Source organism: Terrapene carolina, unplaced genomic scaffold, assembly GCF_002925995.2.
Source record: "Terrapene carolina triunguis isolate 2854851 unplaced genomic scaffold, T_m_triunguis-2.0 Scaffold85, whole genome shotgun sequence".
Taxonomy (NCBI): Eukaryota; Metazoa; Chordata; order Testudines; family Emydidae; genus Terrapene; species Terrapene triunguis.
Genome location: NW_020664436.1, coordinates 646,933 through 668,669, shown reverse-complemented (window position 1 = coordinate 668,669; position 21,737 = coordinate 646,933). Strand labels below are relative to the sequence as shown.

Here is a 21,737-nt window from a genome sequence, read left to right as displayed (position 1 = left end):
AGCCCCGGAGTTGGGAGGGAGAGGCGTCTTGGGCCGGGGGAGAGGCGTCTCTCCCCGCCGCAGCCCCGGAGTTGGGAGGGAGAGGCGTCTCTCCCCGCCATAGCCCCGGAGTTGGGAGGGAGAGACGTCTCGGGCCGCTGCAGCCCTGGGGCTGGGGGGCAGAGATGTCTCTACTTGCCGTGCCACAGCACTGGGGGAGTCGCCACAGCCCCGCATGCCCCAAGCTTCCCTATCACCACCTCCCACCTCACCCCACTGCCCCCACCTACCCCCTAGTCCTCACCTCACCGCCCCCCACCTACCCCCAGTCCACATCTCACCTCACTGCCCCCACCTACTCCCTAGTCCCCACCTCACCCCACTGCCATCTTTCAGGCCCACCTGTGTGGAGTGTGCATGCCTGTGCGGCTCTGCCAATTAAGTGTGCAGCCTTTGATGGCCTCTTGCACGGCTGCGCACCTTAGAGGGAACATAGCTCACAATACCCCAGTGGGTGGATCAGTACCAGACCTATTTTACACATGGGGAAACTGAAGCTCGGAGTGGTGAAATGACGTGCTGTCTGGCCTGTGCAGGTCTGTGCCAAAGCTTGCAAGCCAACAGTTTGCTTCATTTGCGAGACCACTAGACTAGAAGAGCTGGGTTAATGAGCTGTGTACTAAAAAGGGAAATCAGGTTCAGGCCAGGAGACCCAACCCAATCCCTCTGCCTGACCTAAGAGCTCCTAGCTCTTACAGTACTGCAGTCCCCAATTGTCTTCTCTGAACTGGCCAGGTCCGAGGCCCTAAAACGCATGAGGCTAGAGATGGGCCCAAGGTAAGAAATGTAATCTGATTCTAGATCCAGACTGCCCCAGAGTTCATCACTGCATCCAGTGTTCCAGTTCAGATCCAGCTTGGCTCTAACCAAGAAATTTCAGTCTGGATCCAAACCTTTCCACAATTCAAGGGGTCTACTGGAACTGGTGCCCTGGGTCAGATCCATCCCTGCTCAGTACTGGTCAATATCTTAAGAATTAAAATGTGCAAAGTGGCTGTTATCTGGCAATCCCCTTGCAGCACAGCTAGGGAAGAAAGGAGTGCAAGTGCTGGAGTGCAACCTGGTGGACTGGCTCAGGCCTTTGGCTTGCTGGGGAACTGTACCTTGATGTAGAAACAGCAATCATAGAGTTGCTATACCTGTGTACGGCCTCTCCTCTGTGGGGTGTGTGCATGGGCAGTGAGGAGCACCCTCTCTTTGCCCTTCAGAAACACATGCTTCCATCTCACTGCCCAGAGAAGATCCATCACCTCAGTTTACTACATGACTGATTTCAGGCTAACACAACATATGTGTTTGGAGCTCACTGCAGTAGTGCAGTACTGCCCCCTGGGTGTCTTACGCTGAAAGATGAAAGAACGAATACCTGGGTGCAGTATTCAATCCTCTCCAGTATTATGGCAAAGTTTGGCCTGTCTTCAGGCTGGTGCTGCCAGCACTGGGTCATTATACGATACCTGCAACAGGAGCAGGAGAGAAAATCATGAAAAGCAGGAAGGCAAAAGGAAGATGCGTTTGGTAGTTAATGGACTTCAGTTCACCATGGTCCATCAGTACCCACCAGCCCACCAAGTGTTCATTGTCACCTTCCACGATCAGTGAAAAAGTCCATCCTGCTGTAGGTTCAAGTGTAGGGTCCTATACCACTCTCCATCTGCATGCAGATAGTGCACCTCAAGGGCCAAATATACCCTTAAATGCTGCTGTTAGGAACATGTTGTGAAATTGACACCACTGGTGAAAAAAATCAGGCCTTTGCTACATATGGGGAAGGCCTAACAAAGTGGCTATTTCCATCCAATCCCCTCCTCACTTCCCACACACTCGAAACATTATGTCTGGTATTGGGGGGAAGTCACCTCTACGGGAGGGAAGCTGCTCCAACTCCCACTTAGAAATCAAACTGATAAGAATGGGGGGTATGGATTCAAAGAACTGGGTTGGGAATTCCCACACAGATGTCTTGCCAGGAGTCTCTTCTACCATACATCCTTTGAAAATATTCCTTCCAAACCATGATGTTCCTTTTCTACACAGACTTAGGTGGGCCATTCAGCTGAAGACAGGATGTTACCCGATGTTGTCATACACTGCCCTTGGTGGCTGCTCAGGGAAGTATCGCCTTGAGAAACTAAATGGGAAGCCTCTGCACTGCAAGAGATCTAGTGATAATTGTGTGCTACCTTTATTCCAAAGGGTCCCAACACTATTGAACTGATTTTCAAAGGCACTGAACCCCTACAGCATATTTGAAAATCAGGCCGTCCAGGTAGACGGACTGCTTCACCTGGCACCTGTGGGGTGGAATCCAGCGACACTTCAGAAAAATGACCTAGCCCCAATTGAAACCACACAGGCAATTTACTGTAGGCAGGTTAGAACCTAATTAACTGAGCCAAGGCTTTGCTACTTGTGAGCAACACCAGGGATCTTTAATGGCCACAGGTGGTCAGAACTTGCAGTTTTACATCTAATCCGAAGGACAGAGCTATTGACCGATATTTTTTAACACACTAGCCAATGGTCCATACTTCCCAAGAAGGTACCGACTATTAACCTAAAAGGGCTGACAGATAACATTACCAGTAGGGAAAAAGTCTCTGGAACTTGAGTTAATTAAGGAAGGTCATTAAATATATGGTAATAACGCTAATAATCTTCTGGCCAGAGCAGAGTGTTCATGCACAAAATGAGTTAGTCTCATACACAGGGCCAGGGCAGTTTTTGGGTGGATCCATCCTTCCTCCGTTTGTTACGAACTCCAGAACCTCCTGGTTACTTTTGCTAGGATAAGGCATATATCCAAGAGAGAATATCTCCCACAGCAACACACCAAAGGACCTGGACACAGAACAGAAGGAAAGAAGGTCAAGGACACAGGCACAAAATAGTATTGCAATTCAATAGCTATGCACTTAGAGCCATTAAAACCAGTATTTGCTTTGTGCACCCTACAGTCAATCAACCTGCGGAACTCTCAGCTGCAGGAGAACACTAAGACAAAGTGGCTGATGTAAAAGAAGGGCTGGATGACTTTATGGGCATCAGTAACAACCGTTGTTAAGCAAGCCAAGACTGTGATGTGGGTAATTAAATGTCATGCTTCAGAGTACAACTACACTGTTTGCCCAGCAGGGTCAGGAAATAATCATATATACTTGGTGTCTAGCATGTTATAATTGGATACAACAGGTGTATTATTGTGAGAGGACTTGCCTTCTTTTGAGGCATTGGGTTTAGCCCGCCAGAGCCAGGACTGTGGTTTGATCCTTTATGGCAAATCCTGTCTTCCTGAATAAACAACAATGCACTTTGCTCTTGTACAGAGGATACAAGTGACCCCTAGCTGAAGAGTCCTAGCCCCATATGTTTCAGGGAATTAAAATTAGAACATTCCCTGGGTTACATCACAAGCTTTGGCCTCTGTGGCTGGGCATGTAACACTCTGAAGATTGAAAATACAACCTCCTCAGCATTCATTTGACTGGCAGCTTGGAAAACGCCAACATTTTATGGGTTAAACACTGCAGTGCGGTTGGGAACAGAATAAAACAGGCCAATGATCACCACTTTGGTGCTGATGGACAGCAAACAACGCTACTGTGTCCTTGGGAGGATTTAACTTGCTCCATCAGCTGTGAAACAGGCTCTATACTCTCACTCCACACCCTGGAAAGGCAGCTGGTGAACATTAGTACTGGTGGCTTCACAGTCTCCTCCTCTCCCCAAACACTCTCCTGCACTCCTGGCTTCCTGACCCAGCGTCGCCTGAGCAATTCTTTCCCAATCAGCAGTGCCCCTGCTCTGTCAACACTGGCCCTCTGCTTCCTGACACTAGGGACCACCAGCCACAGCAGAGTGAGCAGGGCCAGGCTCAGACACACAGGGCAAGTGACTGCTCAAGACCCTGCCCTTTTGGGGGTATCCACAGCCCTTCACTGACTCGGCAATTTACATGCCAGCCCAATCCCTCCCACCCTCCCCTGGCACCACACGGCTTCCTGTGCTGCATTGGGCCAAGAGGAGGTGGCAATTTAGGGCATTTACACTTGCTCCTCTGACACTGGCTGTGTCTGACCCTGCCGCTGAAAGATGGTTTGCTCCTACAAAGAGACTAGACTCCTTTCAATAGCGTACAACGGACACCTTCCTTCCTAGATCACCTGTTCGTAACCAATACAGCATCTAAGCCAGATCCATTGCTCCCAGGAGAGAGCCTTCACTTTGCAAGGCTCTGGCTATTCGCTCCCTCATCCCCTCCACTAGATCCCTTGCTTTCAAAGCTCCAGCTCTTCTTTTTGGGAGGGGGAAGGACGGGAACGTGTTCCTTTCACAAGGGGAAGTAGATAGTGAGTCATTTGTAAAAACAGATCAAGAAAAAAGAAGCCCACCATGTATCAGTTTTTGATGTAAATATTCCTTCCATAAAGGCCTCAGGTGGCATCCATTTGACTGGCAGCATGGCACACCCGCCCTTTCGATAATAGCTGGCCCTGCAGAGGAAAAACAAAGTGAGCAGTCGGCCCAGGATTCAGAAAGAAAGTGGCATTAATATAGTACTTTTCTAATTAAAGGATTACAGTGACCAGCCTGGGGGCTGGCTCATTTAGTAAAGAGCTTAAATCGGGGCTTTTCTTATAGACAAAGCAGCATGGCAGAGATTATACTGACAAGATCTTTTTCTATTCATAGAAACAGTGGGAACAGGCATTTAATGTAGGGACAGTTCTGTACTTTCCCTCGCTTTGTGCCTGATCCCACAACCTGTGAGTAATCCTGTGGATAGTCCCACTGAAATCACTGGAATTACTCACATGAGTAAGAGTCTCAGAGTAAAACCTTCCTCCTTGGAAAGCTTTTTCACTGTAGCAGGAAAGACATTTCACAGCATTGATACCCACATCCAGTTAAGCACCCCCCTCAAAAATAACAAACAGATCAACCCAACCACCAGAAAACAACTCTGCTAGGTCAGGTTGGCAGAGACCCTGGGGTTTTTCACCTTCCTCCGCAGCATGGGGCCTGGGTCACTTGCAGGTTTAAACTAGCCTAAATGGTGGATTCTCTGTAACTTGAAGTCTTTAAACTATGATTTGAGGACATCAGTAACTCAGGCAGTGGTTGGGGTCTATTACAGGAGTGGGTGGGCGAGGTTCTGTGGCCTGCGATGTGCAGGAGGTCAGACCATGATGGTCCTTTCTGGCCTTAAAGTTTATGAGTCTATGAGAATACCCCAGGCAGCATGGTAAGGGAGAAAAGCCAGAGTTCACATGAAGTCCACTAGGGATTTTGAATTTTATGTAGATGGTACCCAGACACTGGGGTGATGGCTGCCAGCATAAAACCCTAACAATCTTAGCTAGATATCAGGCCCTTTGTGTCAATATCATTTAAAATGAAATCCATCAAGCTCAAACCTTTGTACTGGCAGGCACAGATGGGAGCTTGTGCATGCAAGCTAGAGGTGTGCACACAAAGTGACGTGCATGGAAAAGTGTGTAAATTTCATAGGCTCCTTTGAAAAGGAGTAAAGGGTACTAGCAGTTAGTTGTGCCAAGTGTGCTGTTTTGCCATATCAGAGTCCTCTTGTATTGCAGGGCTTCATGGTAGTAGGGTCTTGCCTTGTTTGGTAATAGAAACCAAACAGCTCAGCTGCACTCACATCCCTAAGGGAGTGCTACAGTCACATCACCTCAGGCTGTGATCTTCCTAGAACTCAAGCTAAGTAGGGTCAGGCCTGCTCCGTACTTGCATGGGTGACCTCAACAGAAAAAACCCAAGGTACCAACACAATTTCTTACAGTGATTCAGTAAGTGGCTTTCTTTCCACTGAGCCAGGAGTGAACCAGTTCTCCAGCACAGTGTTAGGGGGCACTATGCTGCTGAAGGTGCTGGGTTGCAGATGAGCTGTAAACTGAGGTCCTGACCACTTGTGATCATTAAAGATTTCCTGGCACTTCTTGGAAGTACAGCGTCATTAACCGTAGTGGCCTGGCTAAATTCCAGTTTGGGTAATTACAGTCTCCTGATCTTTCCTCCTTTACATGCAGTCAATTGAGGAGATTTACTTATGACAAAAAATGGAAGGGAACAGGGTCAATAGCAAGGAGGAGGGAGATTAAACTCAAAGTGATTTGGAGCCACAGAACAAAAGGGCACATCAATGACTTATGCCACTTAGGCCTGGTCTACACTAGGCGTTTATGTCGAATTTAGCGCCGTTACATCGAATTAACCCTGCACCCATCCAAACCACGAAGCTATTTAGTTCGACATAGAGCTCTATTAAATTCGACTTCTGTACTCCTCCCCAACGAGAGCGGTAGCGCTAAATTCGAAATGGCCATATCGAATTAGGCTAGGTGTGGATGGAAATCGACGCTAATAGCTCCGGGAGCTATCCCACAGTGCACCACTCTGTTGACGCTCTGGACAGCAGTCCGAGCTCGGATGCTCTGACCAGCCACACAGGAAAAGCCCCGGGAAAATCTGAATTCCTTTTCCTGTCTGGGCAGTTTGAATCGCATTTCCTGTTTGGACATCGTGGCGAGCTCAGCAGCACTGGCAACGATGCAGAGCTCTCCAGCAGAGGTGACCGTGCAATCCCAGAATAGAAAGAGGGCCCCAGCATGGACTGATCGGGAAGTCTTGGATCTGATCGCTGTGTGGGGCGATGAGTCCGTGCTTTCCGAGCTGCGCTCCAAAAGACGGAATGCAAAGATCTACGAGAAGATCTCTAAAGCCATGGCAGAGAGAGGATACAGCCGGGATGCAACGCAGTGCCGCGTGAAAATCAAGGAGCTGAGACAAGGCTACCAAAAAACCAAAGAGGCAAACCGACGCTCCGGATCCCAGCCCCACACATCCCGTTTCTACGAGGCACTGCATTCCATCCTAGGTGCGGCCGCCACCAGTACCCCACCCGTGACCGTGGACTCTGAGGATGGGATATTGTCCGCGGCCGGTTCCTCGGACATGTTAGCGGACGGGGAAGATGAGGAAGGAGATGAGGAGGACGAGGCAGTCGACAGCGCTTGCACCGCTGATTTCCCCGACAGCCAGGAGCTCTTCATCACCCTTACCGAGATCCCCTACCAACCGTCCCCAGCCGTTACCCCGGACACAGAATCAGGGGAAGGATCAAGCAGTAAGTGTTTTAAACATCTAAACATTTATTTTTAACAGAACTGGAATATTTATAATATTAACAATGGGTTTTTCATGATTTCTTTGCCCTAGGCGCTTAACTATTTAGTCCCAACTATTTAAAAAAAATCTAACAATGTCCGGTTTTTCATGATTCTGCTGCCCAAGACGCTCCACTCTTTAGTCCCTGCCAGTGCAGCTACACCAAAATCCGGTCTATATGTCTGGGGATAGAGATGAAATCCTCATGGGAGATCTCAACGAAGCTCTCCTGGAGGTAATGTTCAAGCCTGTTCATCAGGTTCCTGGGGAGAGCGACCTTATTGGGTCCTCCGTGGTACGAAACGTTTCCGCGCCAGGAGACAATCAAGTACTCATGGATCATTGCCCTGCAGAGCATGGCGGCATACGGCCCTGGTTTTTGCAGGCTTTCCCAAAGCATCCGTTCCTTTTCGCTGTCCGAGATCCTCATCAGGGTGATGTCGCTCATGATGCCCTGCTTTGAATTAGGTAGGGGAATGTTAGTATTGGGACTGCTTTACAGCCACGCGGTGGAGGCGGGAGAGGGGCAGCATACAGGGATCTTTCTCTGGGACAGCCGCGAGGGGGTGTGACAGGGGCAGAGTTGATGCTTGCCGGATTGCTGGCAGCAGAGACTGGCATTGCTTTCAATGTGAAAGGAGGCCAGTGCTACTATTACAGTTTTCAGCAGCCACAAGTCTACGGCTTACCATGTTTGCCCGCTACACAAATTCCGGTGTCCCGCCCCGCTTCTCAGATCGCCACTGCAAGACCACAGGCACTGAAGGCGAGGGCCGGAAATTTGACCTTGTCCTGAGTGCGCATGTGATAGGTGCAGTGCATGGTCTTGTTCACAGAGAAAGACTATGTTCTTTGTTCACAACTACATTTATCTTTCTGAGGAATTCACTCCCTTTTTCCCATTCCCACAGCCACATCTGCGACTGTCTCCCAACCCAGCCTGGCATCACACTCCCAGAGGCTAGCGCAGATTAGGCGGAGAAAGAAGACGACGCGGGAGGACATGTTCTCAGAACTAATGTGCTGCTCCCGAGCCCAGGCAGCCCAGCAGACACAGTGGAGGGAGAACTTGTCCCAAATGCACAGAGCAAACATGGAACGGGAGGAGAGGTGGCGTCAGGAAGACCAGCAGGCGACTCAAACACTGCTTGGACTGATGAGGGAGCAAACGGACACGCTCCGGCGCCTTGTGGATGTTCTGCAGGACCGGAGGCAGGAGGAGAGAGCCCCGCTGCAGTGCATCTGTAACCACCCTCCCCCGCCACCAAGTCCCATACCCCCCTCACCCAAAGTCCAAAGAAGGAGGGGCGGCAGGGGCTGTGAAAAGTTTCACTCCACCCCTGCAGAGTGCTCTAGCAGTAGAAGGCTCTCATTCCCCAAAATTTGAAAAGTCCTTTCCTACCCACCTCACACAAGCCCCCGTCCAAGTTTCACTCCCCCGTTTCATGTGTAGTTACTAATAAAATATACGTTTCTGTTAATTACTGTTTCCATCATTTTCTTTTGGAGGAGAGTCTGTGTGAAGGGGGGGAAGGTCGTTGGTAATTGGACAGGACAGTCACCTTTAGCAGGGTACAGAGGCGGGGGCAGGTCCAGCAGCAGGGCACATACACAGTGCAGTTACTAGTTACCCTGGTCAGTCTGGGAGGTGGTTTTCATGTTCTGTGTGTGTGTGGGGGGGTTGCTCTGTGACTTTGTGGTGGGGGAGGGCAGTTACAGATCTTATGCAGCGGTCCTTATCCTGGATCACAGAGCCACGCAGCAGGGGATCTGTAACCCTCCTCCCCCTGCCAGAAAGTCACATAGCCGACACATACACGCAGTCCCGCCCAGGACGGCTGGCAGGCTCCGTTGAAACAACCAGTCCACCACTGCGGAGCCTGTCATTCCTGGAGTTTAGAGGCATCATTTGCATCACTACACTACACCCGCCCCCCACCACAGTCTGCGTCCCAGGTTTAAAACATTCCCGCGAAAACAGTAATAAAGACAACGGTGTTCAGTAAGAAAATAGAACTGATTTTATTTTTTGGGAAGGGGGTGAAGGGGGTATGTAGCTGGAGAGGATAGTCAACATAAACTGGGTAAAGAAACGGGGGCAGGTTCAACTTCTCTTTAAACAAAGTTAATAGTCACAGGTTACCCTGCTCACTGAGGAACCTAGCTTTCAAAGCCTCCCGGATGCACAGCGCGTCCCGCTGGGCTCTTCTAATCGCCCGGCTGTCTGGCTGGGCGTAATCAGCAGCCAGGCTATTTGCCTCAACCTCCCACCCCGCCATAAAGGTCTCCCCCTTGCTCTCACAGAGATTGTGGAGCACACAGCAAGCTGATATAACAATGGGGATATTGGTTTCGCTGAGATCACAGCGAGTCAGTAAGCTTCTCCATCTCCCCTTGAGACGGCCAAAAGCACACTCCACCACCATTCTGCACTTGCTCAGCCGGTAGTTGAAGAGTTCTTTTTCAGTGTCCAGGGCGCCAGTATAGGGCTTCATGAGCCAGGGCATTAGCGGGTAGGCTGGGTCCCCGAGGATCACTGTAGGCATCTCCACATCCCCAAGAGTTATTTTGTGGTCCGGGAAGTAAATACCTTCCTGCAGCCGTCTAAACAGACCTGAGTTCCTGAACACGCGAGCGTCATGAACCTTGCCCGGCCATCCGACGTTGATGTTGGTAAAACGTCCCCTATGGTCCACCAGTGCTTGCAGCACCATAGAAAAGTAGCCCTTTCAGTTGATGTACTGGCTGGCCTGGTGGTCCGGTCCCAGGATAGGGATGTGAGTTCCATCTATAGCCCCACCGCACTTTGGGAATCCCATCGCGGCGAAGCCATCTATGATGACCTGCGCGTTTCCCAAGGTCACTACCTTTGAGAGCAGTACCTTAACGATTGCGTTGGCTACTTGCATCACAACAACCCCCACGGTAGATTTGCCCACGCCAAAGTGGTTCGCGACTGACCGGTAGCTGTCCGGCGTTGCAAGCTTCCAGAGGGCTATGGCCACTCGCTTCTGGACAGTCAGGGCTGCTCGCATCCGGGTGTCATTGCGCTTCAGGGCAGGGGACAGCAACTCACAAAGTTCCAGGAAAGTCCCCTTCCGCATGCGAAAGTTTCGCAGCCACTGGGATTCATCCCAGACCTGCAGCACTATGCGGTCCCACCAGTCCGTGCTTGTTTCCCGGGCTCAGAATCGCCGTTCCACAACATCCACATGACCCATTGCCACCGTGATGTCCTCGGCACTGGGTCTCGTGGTTTCTGACAGGTCTGTGCTACTCTCAGACTTCAGATCCTCACCCCACTGCCGTAGCCTCCTCGCTGATTTCTCTGTATCTGCCTCTGGGAAAGGTGGATGATAAGCTGCGAGGCGTTGACAACGGACACAACTGCAGCGATGGTCGCAGCGGGCTCCATGCTCGCAGTGCTGTGGCGTCCGCACTGTCACTGACCAGAAAAGTGCGCGAACTGATTTCCCGCCGGCGCTTTCAGGGAGGGAGGGCGGGAGTGACGGACGGATGACGACAGTTACCCAAAAGCACCCTCGACACATTTTTTTTACCCAGAAGGCATTGGCGGCTCGACCCAGAATTCCAATGGGCAGCGGGGACTGCGGGAACTGTGGGATAGCTGCCCACAGTGCACCGCTTCCAATGTCGACGCTTGCCCCGTTAGTGTGGACTCACAAAGTCGAATTACTGTCCTTAGTGTGGACACACACGTTCGACTTTGCAATATCGATTCCACATATTCGATTTAAGTGAAATCGAACTACCCTCGTAGTGTAGACATACCCTTAGTGCTGAGAAAATGGAAGGAAAACAATTAGGGATGGAATCCAAGAGAAGGGGAAAATGTTCTCTGGCCATATGGAAAACTCTTCCCAGGAGAAGGCTCTGAGGAAGCAGTGAGCAGCCTGTCAATCCACAGCTTGAAAGCAAACAATAGCATCAGAAAGGGAGTCATATGGGAAGGATTTCAGAAATATCCCTTTTCTGGGGTTAAACAGAGCAGCACATGATGACACTTAACCAGGCACATAATCCCCCGTTCTGGTAAATTTCTGCTTAGTGATGCCATAGACTGAGTTCTATTACCTGTATATGTCCCGGGCCATTCCAAAGTCTCCAATTTTAGCTACTCTTCCAGGCCCTTGACAAGTAAGGAGACAGTTCCTGGCAGCAATGTCCCTGAGAAAGAAAGAAGGAATGCAGCAGAAAGAGCGGGAGAGAGAAAAGAAAAAATCATTTAACCTTTCAACAGTTTTGCAAAAGCCAAAGGAAATGACAAGAAAACATGTCCTGCTTTCCTGAGGGGCTGAGACCCCTCAAATCCCAGTGAAGTCAATATCTGCAGATAACAAGCTATGTCCCATTGTTTTAGTAGAAATCTTTTGAATTTAAACATTCCATTTGCTATTTGTAATAATTCTTTAATGCCTTTTATCGTCACACATGGATTACTCAGTATGGCAGGAGCCTCCTGCCAACACCCCTCCTTGCAAGTGTTGTTGGGACTCTAGAAAGTTGGCAGTAAAAGATCTGAGTTGGACAACCCACCTCTTCCAACAACACACAGTCCCATCATGACTACTGCCCCTAGACCTAGTACAGCTTTGTCGTGTAGTCACATCTATGCCAGAGGCAGGCAGAATAGTCAGTGCTACAAGGAAAATGCTCAAACCTGGATTTCAGAAACTAGACAGACACCTGAACCAAACCCTAAATCCATATCCTTGCCTTGAACTCTCTCACCCATCTCTAATGGGCTGCACTAAAACCCTGGGTCTGGGCATAGATCCCTTGTGGCTTGGTCCCATCTCTACTAGAATGAAAACCAGGAGCACAACCCTGGCAAAATCACCTCAGAGAAGTGAACTAAAAAATGGCAGCTATAAGTTTGTGGCTCCCCTGCAAAGTCATGCAACTCTGCTCCACGTGGCTGCTGAGCTTTTCCAGGGACTGTTCAGGACTGTGGGGAGAGATAAGGGATAGACAATGGGAAAGCACTGATGGTTAGCACCTCAGACTCTGCAGCCAGAAGGACCACAAATGTGGCTATTCTTAAGAAGGCTGGATGCTACAAAACTCTCAAATTATTTCCTTAAAACTAGAACTATTGAGGATATTGAAAAGGTCTGAAGAATGTGGACTAGATCTGCATTATTTTTATGAATATTTTGTGTATCTCTATATGTTTGAGTATTGTGGTGGGGCCAGGGCCGGCTCTAGGTTTTTTGCCGCCCCCTGCCCCAGCCCTGGGCTCTCCCCCCCACCCGCACCCCCTGCTGCCCCAGCACTGGGCTCTCCCCGCCCACCCCACCTGCACCCTCTGCCGCCCCAACTCTGGGAGTGGAGAGAGTATTGCTGACAAACCACATGTCTGAGGCATGGATAGGAACAACCCCAACTGAAAAGGTGAGTGGCTCTCTAGCCTTGCTTGACTTTGTGGATAGAATCAGGCCTATCTCAAAAATCTTACACAGTGGGAGCAGTCAGGCATATGGTGCCATTTTTCATTCCAGGTCTGAACAGTACCACGCTTTAACCTGTGTGTGTATCCAGAGCCAGGGTGAGAACAGCAAGGAAGACCAGATTGCAGGAATGAACAGAAGGGCAATAATCAAAGCTTGCTGGAGGGAAGGCCTACAACCTACTGTAACAAATTCCTGGTTGCTTTTGTATAGATGACAAATAAACTGCATGCATGTTGTGGCCCTGGGGATAGAGCTCAGGTTCTTTGGCACCATGAATACAAGCCTTCCTCACTTGAGATAAAGTAGACTCCCTGTGAATAATTACTATTAGTCAGGCTTTTGGCTCTTATCTTCTAAAAACATCCAACCTCTAGAGGGCAGTGGTACACAAACATATTCACCACAGCATTACTCGTACATGCTGGCCAATATATTACAATACAATACACACCCACACATACAAAGGGCAACAGTAAATAGTCCTTAATAGCAAATGGTCTTACTTACCTGTGAATGAAGTGGTTTTCTTCCAAATACTGACAGCCACATGCAATGTCGCGAGCCACATGTAGCAAGTCCAGCATGCAAAGGGAAGAGGGCTGGCTCTACCAAAAGACAAGGTACAAAGTGGGGTTAAAGCAGAAATGATGCATGGTTCATCTTCAGAGCTATGAGTCACCAATGAGTTAGGGAGATCTCAAATGAGGGACATGGAGCAAATGCTAACACAAATACAGGGGATGTAAACTACCTCATACACAGCTTTCCAACTAGCATAAATGTTTCATATCTGGGGAGGTTATGAAAAGGTGCTGGCACCTAATCATACACACAAATCGCACTAATAGAAGCAGAATCACTAGATCTAATATCTTATTGTAGTAGGTCATCTAATTCCCCTCACAGCTGCAGCAGGATTATTCCTTACAGTGTATTCTCCACTGCTTTATGCAGTCTAGCTTTAAATGTGCTTCCACCACCTCTCATGGGAGACTATTCCATAGTCTCAGTATTATAAGTATTTTGGTGATATTTAGCCTGAATTTATCTTTGCTCAGTTTCATCCCATTATTCATACTTCCATAAGTCACCCTAAACAATCAACCCCTCCTCTTCTACAGCCCCCACATATTATCTGAGTTCCTGAGTGCCATCTTTGTATTTGCATCCTTCACGTATGTGTAGATTTTTATCAATTGCCCGTTTAGTTATTTAGCTTAATCTCCAGGAGTGCATCAGTGCAGGGAGCTGATGTCTTGTGACAGGAAGGGGAGGGTGCATTCATACAGAACTACATGATGTACTTTGGAGAGGAAGAATTGCCTTTAAGTGACATGACTGACAGGTGGGCATGCCAGGACTCTGCACACGAATCAAGCAGCTCATCTTCATCGCACCTATTAAAGAGCAGCATCTTTTAACGCTGTATATCCCACCCACTGATACACACACCAGTACTGGTTCATCAGTGCCTAGGACTCTAAACGCCCCCCTCCCTTCATGATGAAAGGTACTAGGTCCTGGTATGCTGCTCCCTGCCACCTTCCAGCTCTGAGTCATAATGGACTTTAGCCTAACCAGCTGACTAGGATTAGAACCAGCTCCTAGCTCCCCTGCAGTTTGCAGCATGCACAACTGAACAGGAAACAGCGAGCACTGGCTGCTACAACTGAGGTCTTAGTCTGGCTGAAAGGGTTGGGTACTCTAAGCCCTAGTCTAATGAAGAGAGCACCAAAGAACTGCAAAGCACCCTGCGTTATATGTTGTCTGAGCAGAGGCTTACCTGCACAGCATCACACACACACACAGCTAAGCAAAAAGGGCAGTGTAGACACATCTATCCTGCCCGTGTTTTACTATACACACGGTTTGTTTAACATGCACAGTGATTACTGAAGTGCCCTAATACATAGGAGAAGAGAGCTGGGCTTTTATTTATTTATTTGTGCATAGTGTTATTCCCAGAAGCCTTACTTTTTGATGGAGAATCTCTTTTAGTCTTACTCTGCTGACTACTGAGTGATTCACCAGCATTGAACATATGGCTAAAACGATCAACAAAAGGGTGATGGTGTCTTTTCTTAGGGGTCTGAGCAGGGACTGCTTTGGGGGATAAGGGATAGCTCAGTAGTTTGAGCATTGGCCTGCTAAATGCAGGGTTGTGAGTTCAATCCTTGAGAGGGCCACCTAGGGATCTGGGGCAAAAATTAGTACTTGGTCCTGCTAGTGAAAGCAGGGGGCTGGACTCAATGACCTTTCAAGATCCCTTCCAGTTCTAGGAGATAGGATATCTCCATTTATATTTTTTGGGGGGAGGGATAGCTCAGTGGTTTGAGCATTGGCCTGCTGAACCCAGGGTTGGGAGTTCAACCCTTGAGGGGGCCATTTCAGGAACTGGGATAAAAATCTGTCTGGGGATTGGTCCTGCTTTGAGCAGGGGGTTGGACTAGATGACCTCCTGAGGTCCCTTCCAACCCTGAGATTCTATGACTTCTATGCTTCAAACCTTTCAACCCATTTAATGGCCTTTCTCCTGTGATCACGGTTCAGGAGCCAGGAGCCAACTCAATGGATACACAGTGAATAAAAAGTCCAATTCCTCAGGGTGCAGAGACTGACCCCTGGGCTGAATTGAGCTAAGACACAAGGCAGATGGAGGGATGAAGTCACAAGTTGATTCTAATTGTGACACTTTTTCTTCCTTGGTCAAATTTTGGCTAAATTGAAATTCTAAAGCAGATGTGACTTATCAGCCAACGACAATTTATCTGAGTAATTTGCGCGAAAGACAGAGTTTTCAGACCCATTTTGTGCAGTGAGCAACCTTGACACACTAGAGGATCAGCTTTACAGCTGTTTACAGCTTTTCCTCCCCAAAGGAGAGGAAGAAACCAGCTGGAAACTGTAGCTCACGATCAGCCTTTAGAGCGAGAGGTGCATTGGAAGCGCTAAAGCGACATCTTCCGTCCCACCCCTCCCCTTTAGGTCCAACCTCTCTAAAGGTGAAGGTGACCACAAAACAAACTCTGTCTATTGTTCAGTATAATCACTACTCTGCACAACAAGCTGCAGGATACAAAGGAGGGAAATTACTGCTTATCTTCCAGAGCCATCCTCTGATTGCTTTGCCAGGTGAGAAAAGGATCAAACAGATAGGGTTTTGAACTCCACAGAAAGGAGAATTTTGCAATGTTCTCAGTATGTTCCTGGCATTTGAGCAGCTAAGTACCGCCCAAATCTATTGAGTTTATCTCACTGCTGAGAAGGAGGGAAATACAGCCCCTAAATAGACACTGATCTTCATTAGAGGTGGGACAGAACAAAAGCCCTGAGTCCATAAATCCCTGAAATTTGGGAGAGTTTGGATCTGAACTTTCTGGCTTGGGCTCACCTCTGATCTTGATAACCCTCAGCTAGGATAAATCGGTAAAGCTCCACAGAAGTCACTGGATTTATTCTTATTTATTATAAGCTACTTGTCACCAGCTGAGGATTTGGCCTATGGGTATAAATGTTACATTTCTTGTTTAAAGTCCAATGGAATGTTTCTTTTGTTCAGCCCAGTTGAATGTTTCTTTTATTGTATGTGGTACCTTGATGCGATGGTGACAGGCAAATTGTAAATGATAACAATAAGGGAAGGACAGGGAAGTTAGGAAAAAGAGGTGAAGAATGGAGAGAAAGAGTGAGGAGGAAAGACAAGAAGGGAGAGACAAAAGGGGTAGTTATGCAGTAGGCAGTAAAGCATTACCACTGTACCTGCCAAAGCTGATTTCTCTTTGTACTTAATTTTCCCTAAGAAGCTAAACTCCTTTTTCTCAATAAAGGTACGTCAGTGTGTTTTGAAAAAACCATCATTGTCTGGCTGGGCATGACACGGTCTGTGAGACTAGAAATCTGCGTGATCAAAGGGAAAGTCACTTTGCTACAGCCTGCCCTCTGAGGGCTGGTCTACACTGAAAAAGCACACCCTGAGAGATACAGTTCAGACGACCTAGGCCCTGGTGTAGATACTGCTAGGTCTATGGAAGAATTCTTCTGTTGACCTAACTCCTGCCTCTTGGGGAGGTGGATTAACTACAGCAATGGGAGAACCCCTGCAGTCGCTGTAGTGAGTGTCTACATTGAAGTGCTGCAGCCGTGCCGCTGCAGCCTTTAAGTGTAGACGTAGCCTCAGATTGTCTACTTTGAACTTCAGTTTGGGGTCACGGGGAGCAGGATTGAGTAGATCCAAGTTGCATAGATGCAGGCCAGAGCAGTTGTACGCAGGATCCATCATACTCCAGCATATGGGAAGGAGCCCACCAGCCAAATAAGTGAGCATCCATATTTCCAGCCCAATATTCCCAACTTTACCACGATAACTGTTAACCATTTGAGCATAGCACACTGCCCATCTCTGATATCTCACCAATGAGCGCAATCCCTGGCTTTGTACTTCCCGAGCCAGCAGGTGCAGGGTGAACAAAGGAGGCAGCATTCTCAGACCCGGAAGGTGCCTCCAGTCACCCGAAAGCCACTCTGACAGCTAAACAACAAGCTGCAGTGGGACTCTTGCCTGGCAGTCCTCAAACAGGATGGTGTCAGTGATACGTGGCCCCAAGGATGAGGATGCGTTCAAAGTAGAGCTGGAACACTTGGATCCAAATCTGAACTTGCACAAAGTTTAGGGATGTTCAGAACTGGGGTTCTGGTTCGGCCCAAGCCACCAAGTTCAAGTCAGTGTTTGAGCCTCCTCTTTGGTGGGGGGTGAGATGCAGTATTAGTGGAGTATCTCTAGTTCAGGTCCAAAAATGGGGGATATGGGAGCTCCTCAAGTTGCCAGCTGGGCTACCCTCTCAAAACAATAGTCCCCTACATAATATCTGATGTTGTTATTCCTGAACCACCTAATGGAGCCCAGGAAGGGCAGAAGGAAGGTGAAGGAAGAGATTGGGAAGGAAGGAGAGGGGTAAAGGGAGAAGTAAGAAGGAAAGAATACTTGTTGCATAGAGCACAGGCACACTGAAGCTTTCCACATTCCCTCATTTGTGTGTGCATCTCTCTTAACTCTCTGTGTTCGCCACTAGCTGTCAGAGAGGCTGAGCAGAGCAGCCGCTGGCATGGGGAGATGAAAGCACTGTCGCATGGGATGGTACTTACAAACCGCAGAAGGGCAAAGAAAAGACAAAACCCTCAGATCAAGCAATGTCAGTGATTTCATTCTATGAAGATAAAGGGCCTTTTATCATCAAAAGTGTCTGGTTTATTTTCTTGTAAGAAATAGGTCAAAATGCCTGCAGTTCACGATGAATGTCCTTGGTGCTTCTCTACTAGGGCCCAAGGGATTGCTGTCTTGGCTTCTCTCTCTCATTTAATGAGCTAAAACAAGGACTACATTGTGGAGCGATGGTGTGCCCAGCCAGACACCATTCCTGTTTCATCTGACAGACAGCACCTCCGGCAGCACTGCTTGCCCTGGTGTTAGGGCTGTGGATCTGTACCGACTCAGTGGGAAGACGCCACCTGCTGCACCACTAATGCTATTTCCCGTGGCACCATATCAAGAGCAAAGCCCAAGTTGTAAAGTCTAAGATATCTGGCCTTGGCTCTGAACTACCCCTGTGCTCAGCTCTGCTTTCAGTCCAGTGCTCCAGTGTGGGCTCATCTCTAGTCAGACGCTGCTTCATTGTGATGTCTGACAGGACCACAACACACGGTGTTGCAAAGAACCGAACTCGATTCTATTCTAGAAATTGTCTGTCCAGCTGCGTATTTCATACCCCCACAGTCTGGGTGTTCGGCCCCATAGTGTGGTCAGCAGAGACTTTCATGAATGCTTAATCCAAGCCATGGCTTAGGGAGACCCTGTGTAGTGAGATTAAGCAGCATAGGTTGTTTTAGTCAGTCTGGAAGCTAGAGCACCAGGTAGAACTACAGAGTCTGTTTGTGTCCAGCAGCCTCAATAAAGAATCCCCTTTGTATGCAATAGAAGCCAACTCCTCTCTCTTCTCTACTGCTAGGGTACTACAGGATCCAGAGTTTTGCTCTGGGCTCAAAGAAAGATACAGTGGAGTCGCATCTTACGCGGGGGTTAAGTTCTAAAGTCAGTGCGTAAGGCGAAAATCGCGTATAGTCAACATTACCCTTGAAAATCCCTTAAATCGCCCATAAAGCACAGTATACTGTACATGGTTTTGTGTATACAACCCTGTACAGTAATATGTATAAATGTATAATGTATACAGTAATGTACAGTATATAATAAAGAGTACATATGCAAAATATACTTTTACAGTACTGTATTTTTAATTACAGGTGGTAATTACAGGGGGTCGTCAGGGCTTGATGTCGATCCAGGAAACGGAGGTGACGGAGAGTGAGTCATAGACGAAGTGGTTGGCTCTGGTTCAGCTTGAGAAGTTGATTGCATAGGCTCATTTGCTGCTGGCTGTTTTTCCTTGAAAAACATGGTGATCGGCAACAGTCGCTGTTGTCTCTTGAGCTGCTCAAACATTTCTTGATACGGTCTCAAATCGTCCGTAATACTACTTGTGATTTTGAGGCTTCGTTCCATAGAGGGATCATATTCAGAAATTAAATCATTCAAGTGTTTCGCTGCTTGGAACACTTCAGCAAATTTATGAAGATTCCAACTTGCTGGCTCTTCCTGTTTGTCATCATCATCTTTGTCTTCTGTAGACGATTTTATCAGTTCCTCTAACTCTTCGTTAGTCAATGTTTCTCTATGGCTCTCAATTAATTCTTCAATTTCTTCCTCAAGGATGTCGACGAAGCCATCACTACCCACTTGCCTGGCCACCTGAACAATGCGTTTCACTTCTTTGTCAATGGTCGGGAAACCCTTAAAATCATTCACATATTCTTTCCATAGGTTTCGCCCACACGCATTGACTGTTTCAGGCTTGATTGCATCCATTGCCTGTTTAATATAAGTGATGCAATCAGCAACGTTGAAGGACTTCCAACACTCCATCACATTAACATTGGGATCAGCATCCATAGTTCTATGTATCCGTGAGAATGTAAGCCTTGTGTACGTGGCCTTGAAACAGCGAATCACGCCTTGGTCGAGAAGTTGGAGGATGGAGGTGATATTGGGGGGGAGAAAGACGACTTCAACGTCATTATGTGCAAACTGGAATGCCGCAGGGTGGCCAGGAGCATTGTCTACAATCAGCAACACTTTAAAGTCAAGTCGTTTCTCTTCGAGGTACCGCTTGACCTCCGGAATGAAACACTTGTGGAACCAATCCAGAAATAATGCTGCTGTCACCCAAGCCTTTTTATTTGATTGCCAGAACACAGGCAGGAGATTTTTGTTCTCTGCCTTTTGCAGCCCCGTAGAGCAAGCCCGGCTTTATTAAATGCCCAGCCGCATTGCCACAAAACAACACAGTCACATGGTCTTTAGCTGCTTTGAAGCCAGGGGCTTGTCTTTCTGATTTTGAAATGTAAGTGCGGTTGGGCATTTTTTTCCAGAAGAGCCCAGTCTCGTCAGTATTAAAAACTTGTTCCAGAAGATAGCCCTTTTCTTCTATGATTTTCTTTAATTGTTTGGGGTAGGCTTTTGCTGCCTCTTCATTGGCAGATGCAGCTTCACCAGTAGTCTGCACGTTTTTGAGGTTGAAGCGGTTCCTAAAACTGTTAAGCCAACCTTGGCTGGCTTTGAATTCCTTCTCATCAGAAGGCTGTCCCTCTTTGGCAGGAGGTTTGAACAGCGCGTAGAGGGTAACAGCCTTTTCTCGCAACGTGTTGCCATCGATAGGCACACGTTTACAATTCATGTCTTCCAGCCATAAGTTTAATGCCTTTTCGGTCTTCAATAAAGTCTTATCACGCACCTGGCTCGTCACCTTAGCAGTTATTGAAGCACTTGATGCCACGGCTTGACGAATTTCTCTCTCTCGAATCTTGATGGCACGGATGCTAGATTCGTTGCGGCCATATTTATGCGCCACGTTGGAGACCAATATACCGTCTCTCAATAAGTCCAAGACGGCCAGTTTTCCCTCCAGCGTTGGAACAGATCGTCGTTTCTTTGGTTGAGCACCAGATGAAGTAGTTGTCTTGCGTTTAGGGGCCATGTTGTACGAAAAATGCGAGATGCTCACACTATGAGAGGCACATGGGAACTGAGACCGACTGAGGGAACAGCAGATTCACGTCTCCCATCTCACGCTCACTCCGGGGTATACACTCATTGGGTGGAATCGCCCGCACTATTTACAGGTATCTTGTTGTTTTTCTTTTTTTTGCCGAGCGCGTATAGTTGAATTCGCATAAGTTAAATGTGCATATGATGCGACTCGCCTGTCCAGACAATCTGACAAGTTTGGCTCTGGTGCTAAGCTTCCCCAAAATCTAGACCTTTTCTGATCCAGTGGCTTGACTGGACTCTAATCTATTTTGCTTAGCATCAGTAAACTTTAGCAGGGACCGCCCATTTCCCAGGACTTTCTAATTATTGTTATACAGCATTTCCTGGTGGTTCTGGTTTCACCGGGAAAGGCTCTAAGAACACAGGACATTCCAAATAGCATAGCAGGTTCTCGAACCCAATTCAAGGAATGAGTCTCCTCTTGTTTACATCAGTTTTATGCTGGTGAGACTCCACAGACTTAAATGGAGCTACTCTTGATTTACACCAGTGCAAACAAATCAGTTCCAGCTCAACAATGTCTTCTTTTTGGAGTGAGTGCAGGTGCAGGCATAAATTTCTCACAGTTTAATCCCCTCCTTTTCCAGAAAGGGGCTGATGGCTCTGGGACTTATTCATACTCTTTCATCTGAACTGTCTTTAGTTCTTTTTTTGCAATTGTTACCAATGGGCTGATAAAGACCTCCAGATTTTATGGATGCCGGGATTTTAGAAACAGTTGCCACAGGCAATGAAAAAGCCACACCATTTTTAAAAGGGGTAAACACCGAGGAAAGCTCACAAGTGAAACCACCGACTCTTTCCACATCAGCCACTGAACTCTGCTTAAATTTATCAGCTCATTGGGGCTGGACCATCTTTTTGTTCTGTGTTTA

General features: G+C 48.0%; 1 protein-coding gene across 1 annotated transcript in view; it reads right to left on the bottom strand.

Moving 5' to 3' along the window:
- The window catches only part of ALK (ALK receptor tyrosine kinase), a 561,137-nt gene that overhangs the window by 3,923 nt on the left and 535,477 nt on the right, over positions 1-21,737 (bottom strand). The window contains exons 24-28 of the mRNA XM_026649582.2: positions 13,209-13,306; positions 11,323-11,415; positions 4,431-4,532; positions 2,746-2,880; positions 1,406-1,496 (exon numbers count right to left, since the gene is read on the bottom strand). Of these exons, the coding sequence (XP_026505367.1) occupies positions 1,406-1,496; positions 2,746-2,880; positions 4,431-4,532; positions 11,323-11,415; positions 13,209-13,306 (519 nt within the window). The remainder of the gene's footprint in view (positions 1-1,405; positions 1,497-2,745; positions 2,881-4,430; positions 4,533-11,322; positions 11,416-13,208; positions 13,307-21,737) is intronic.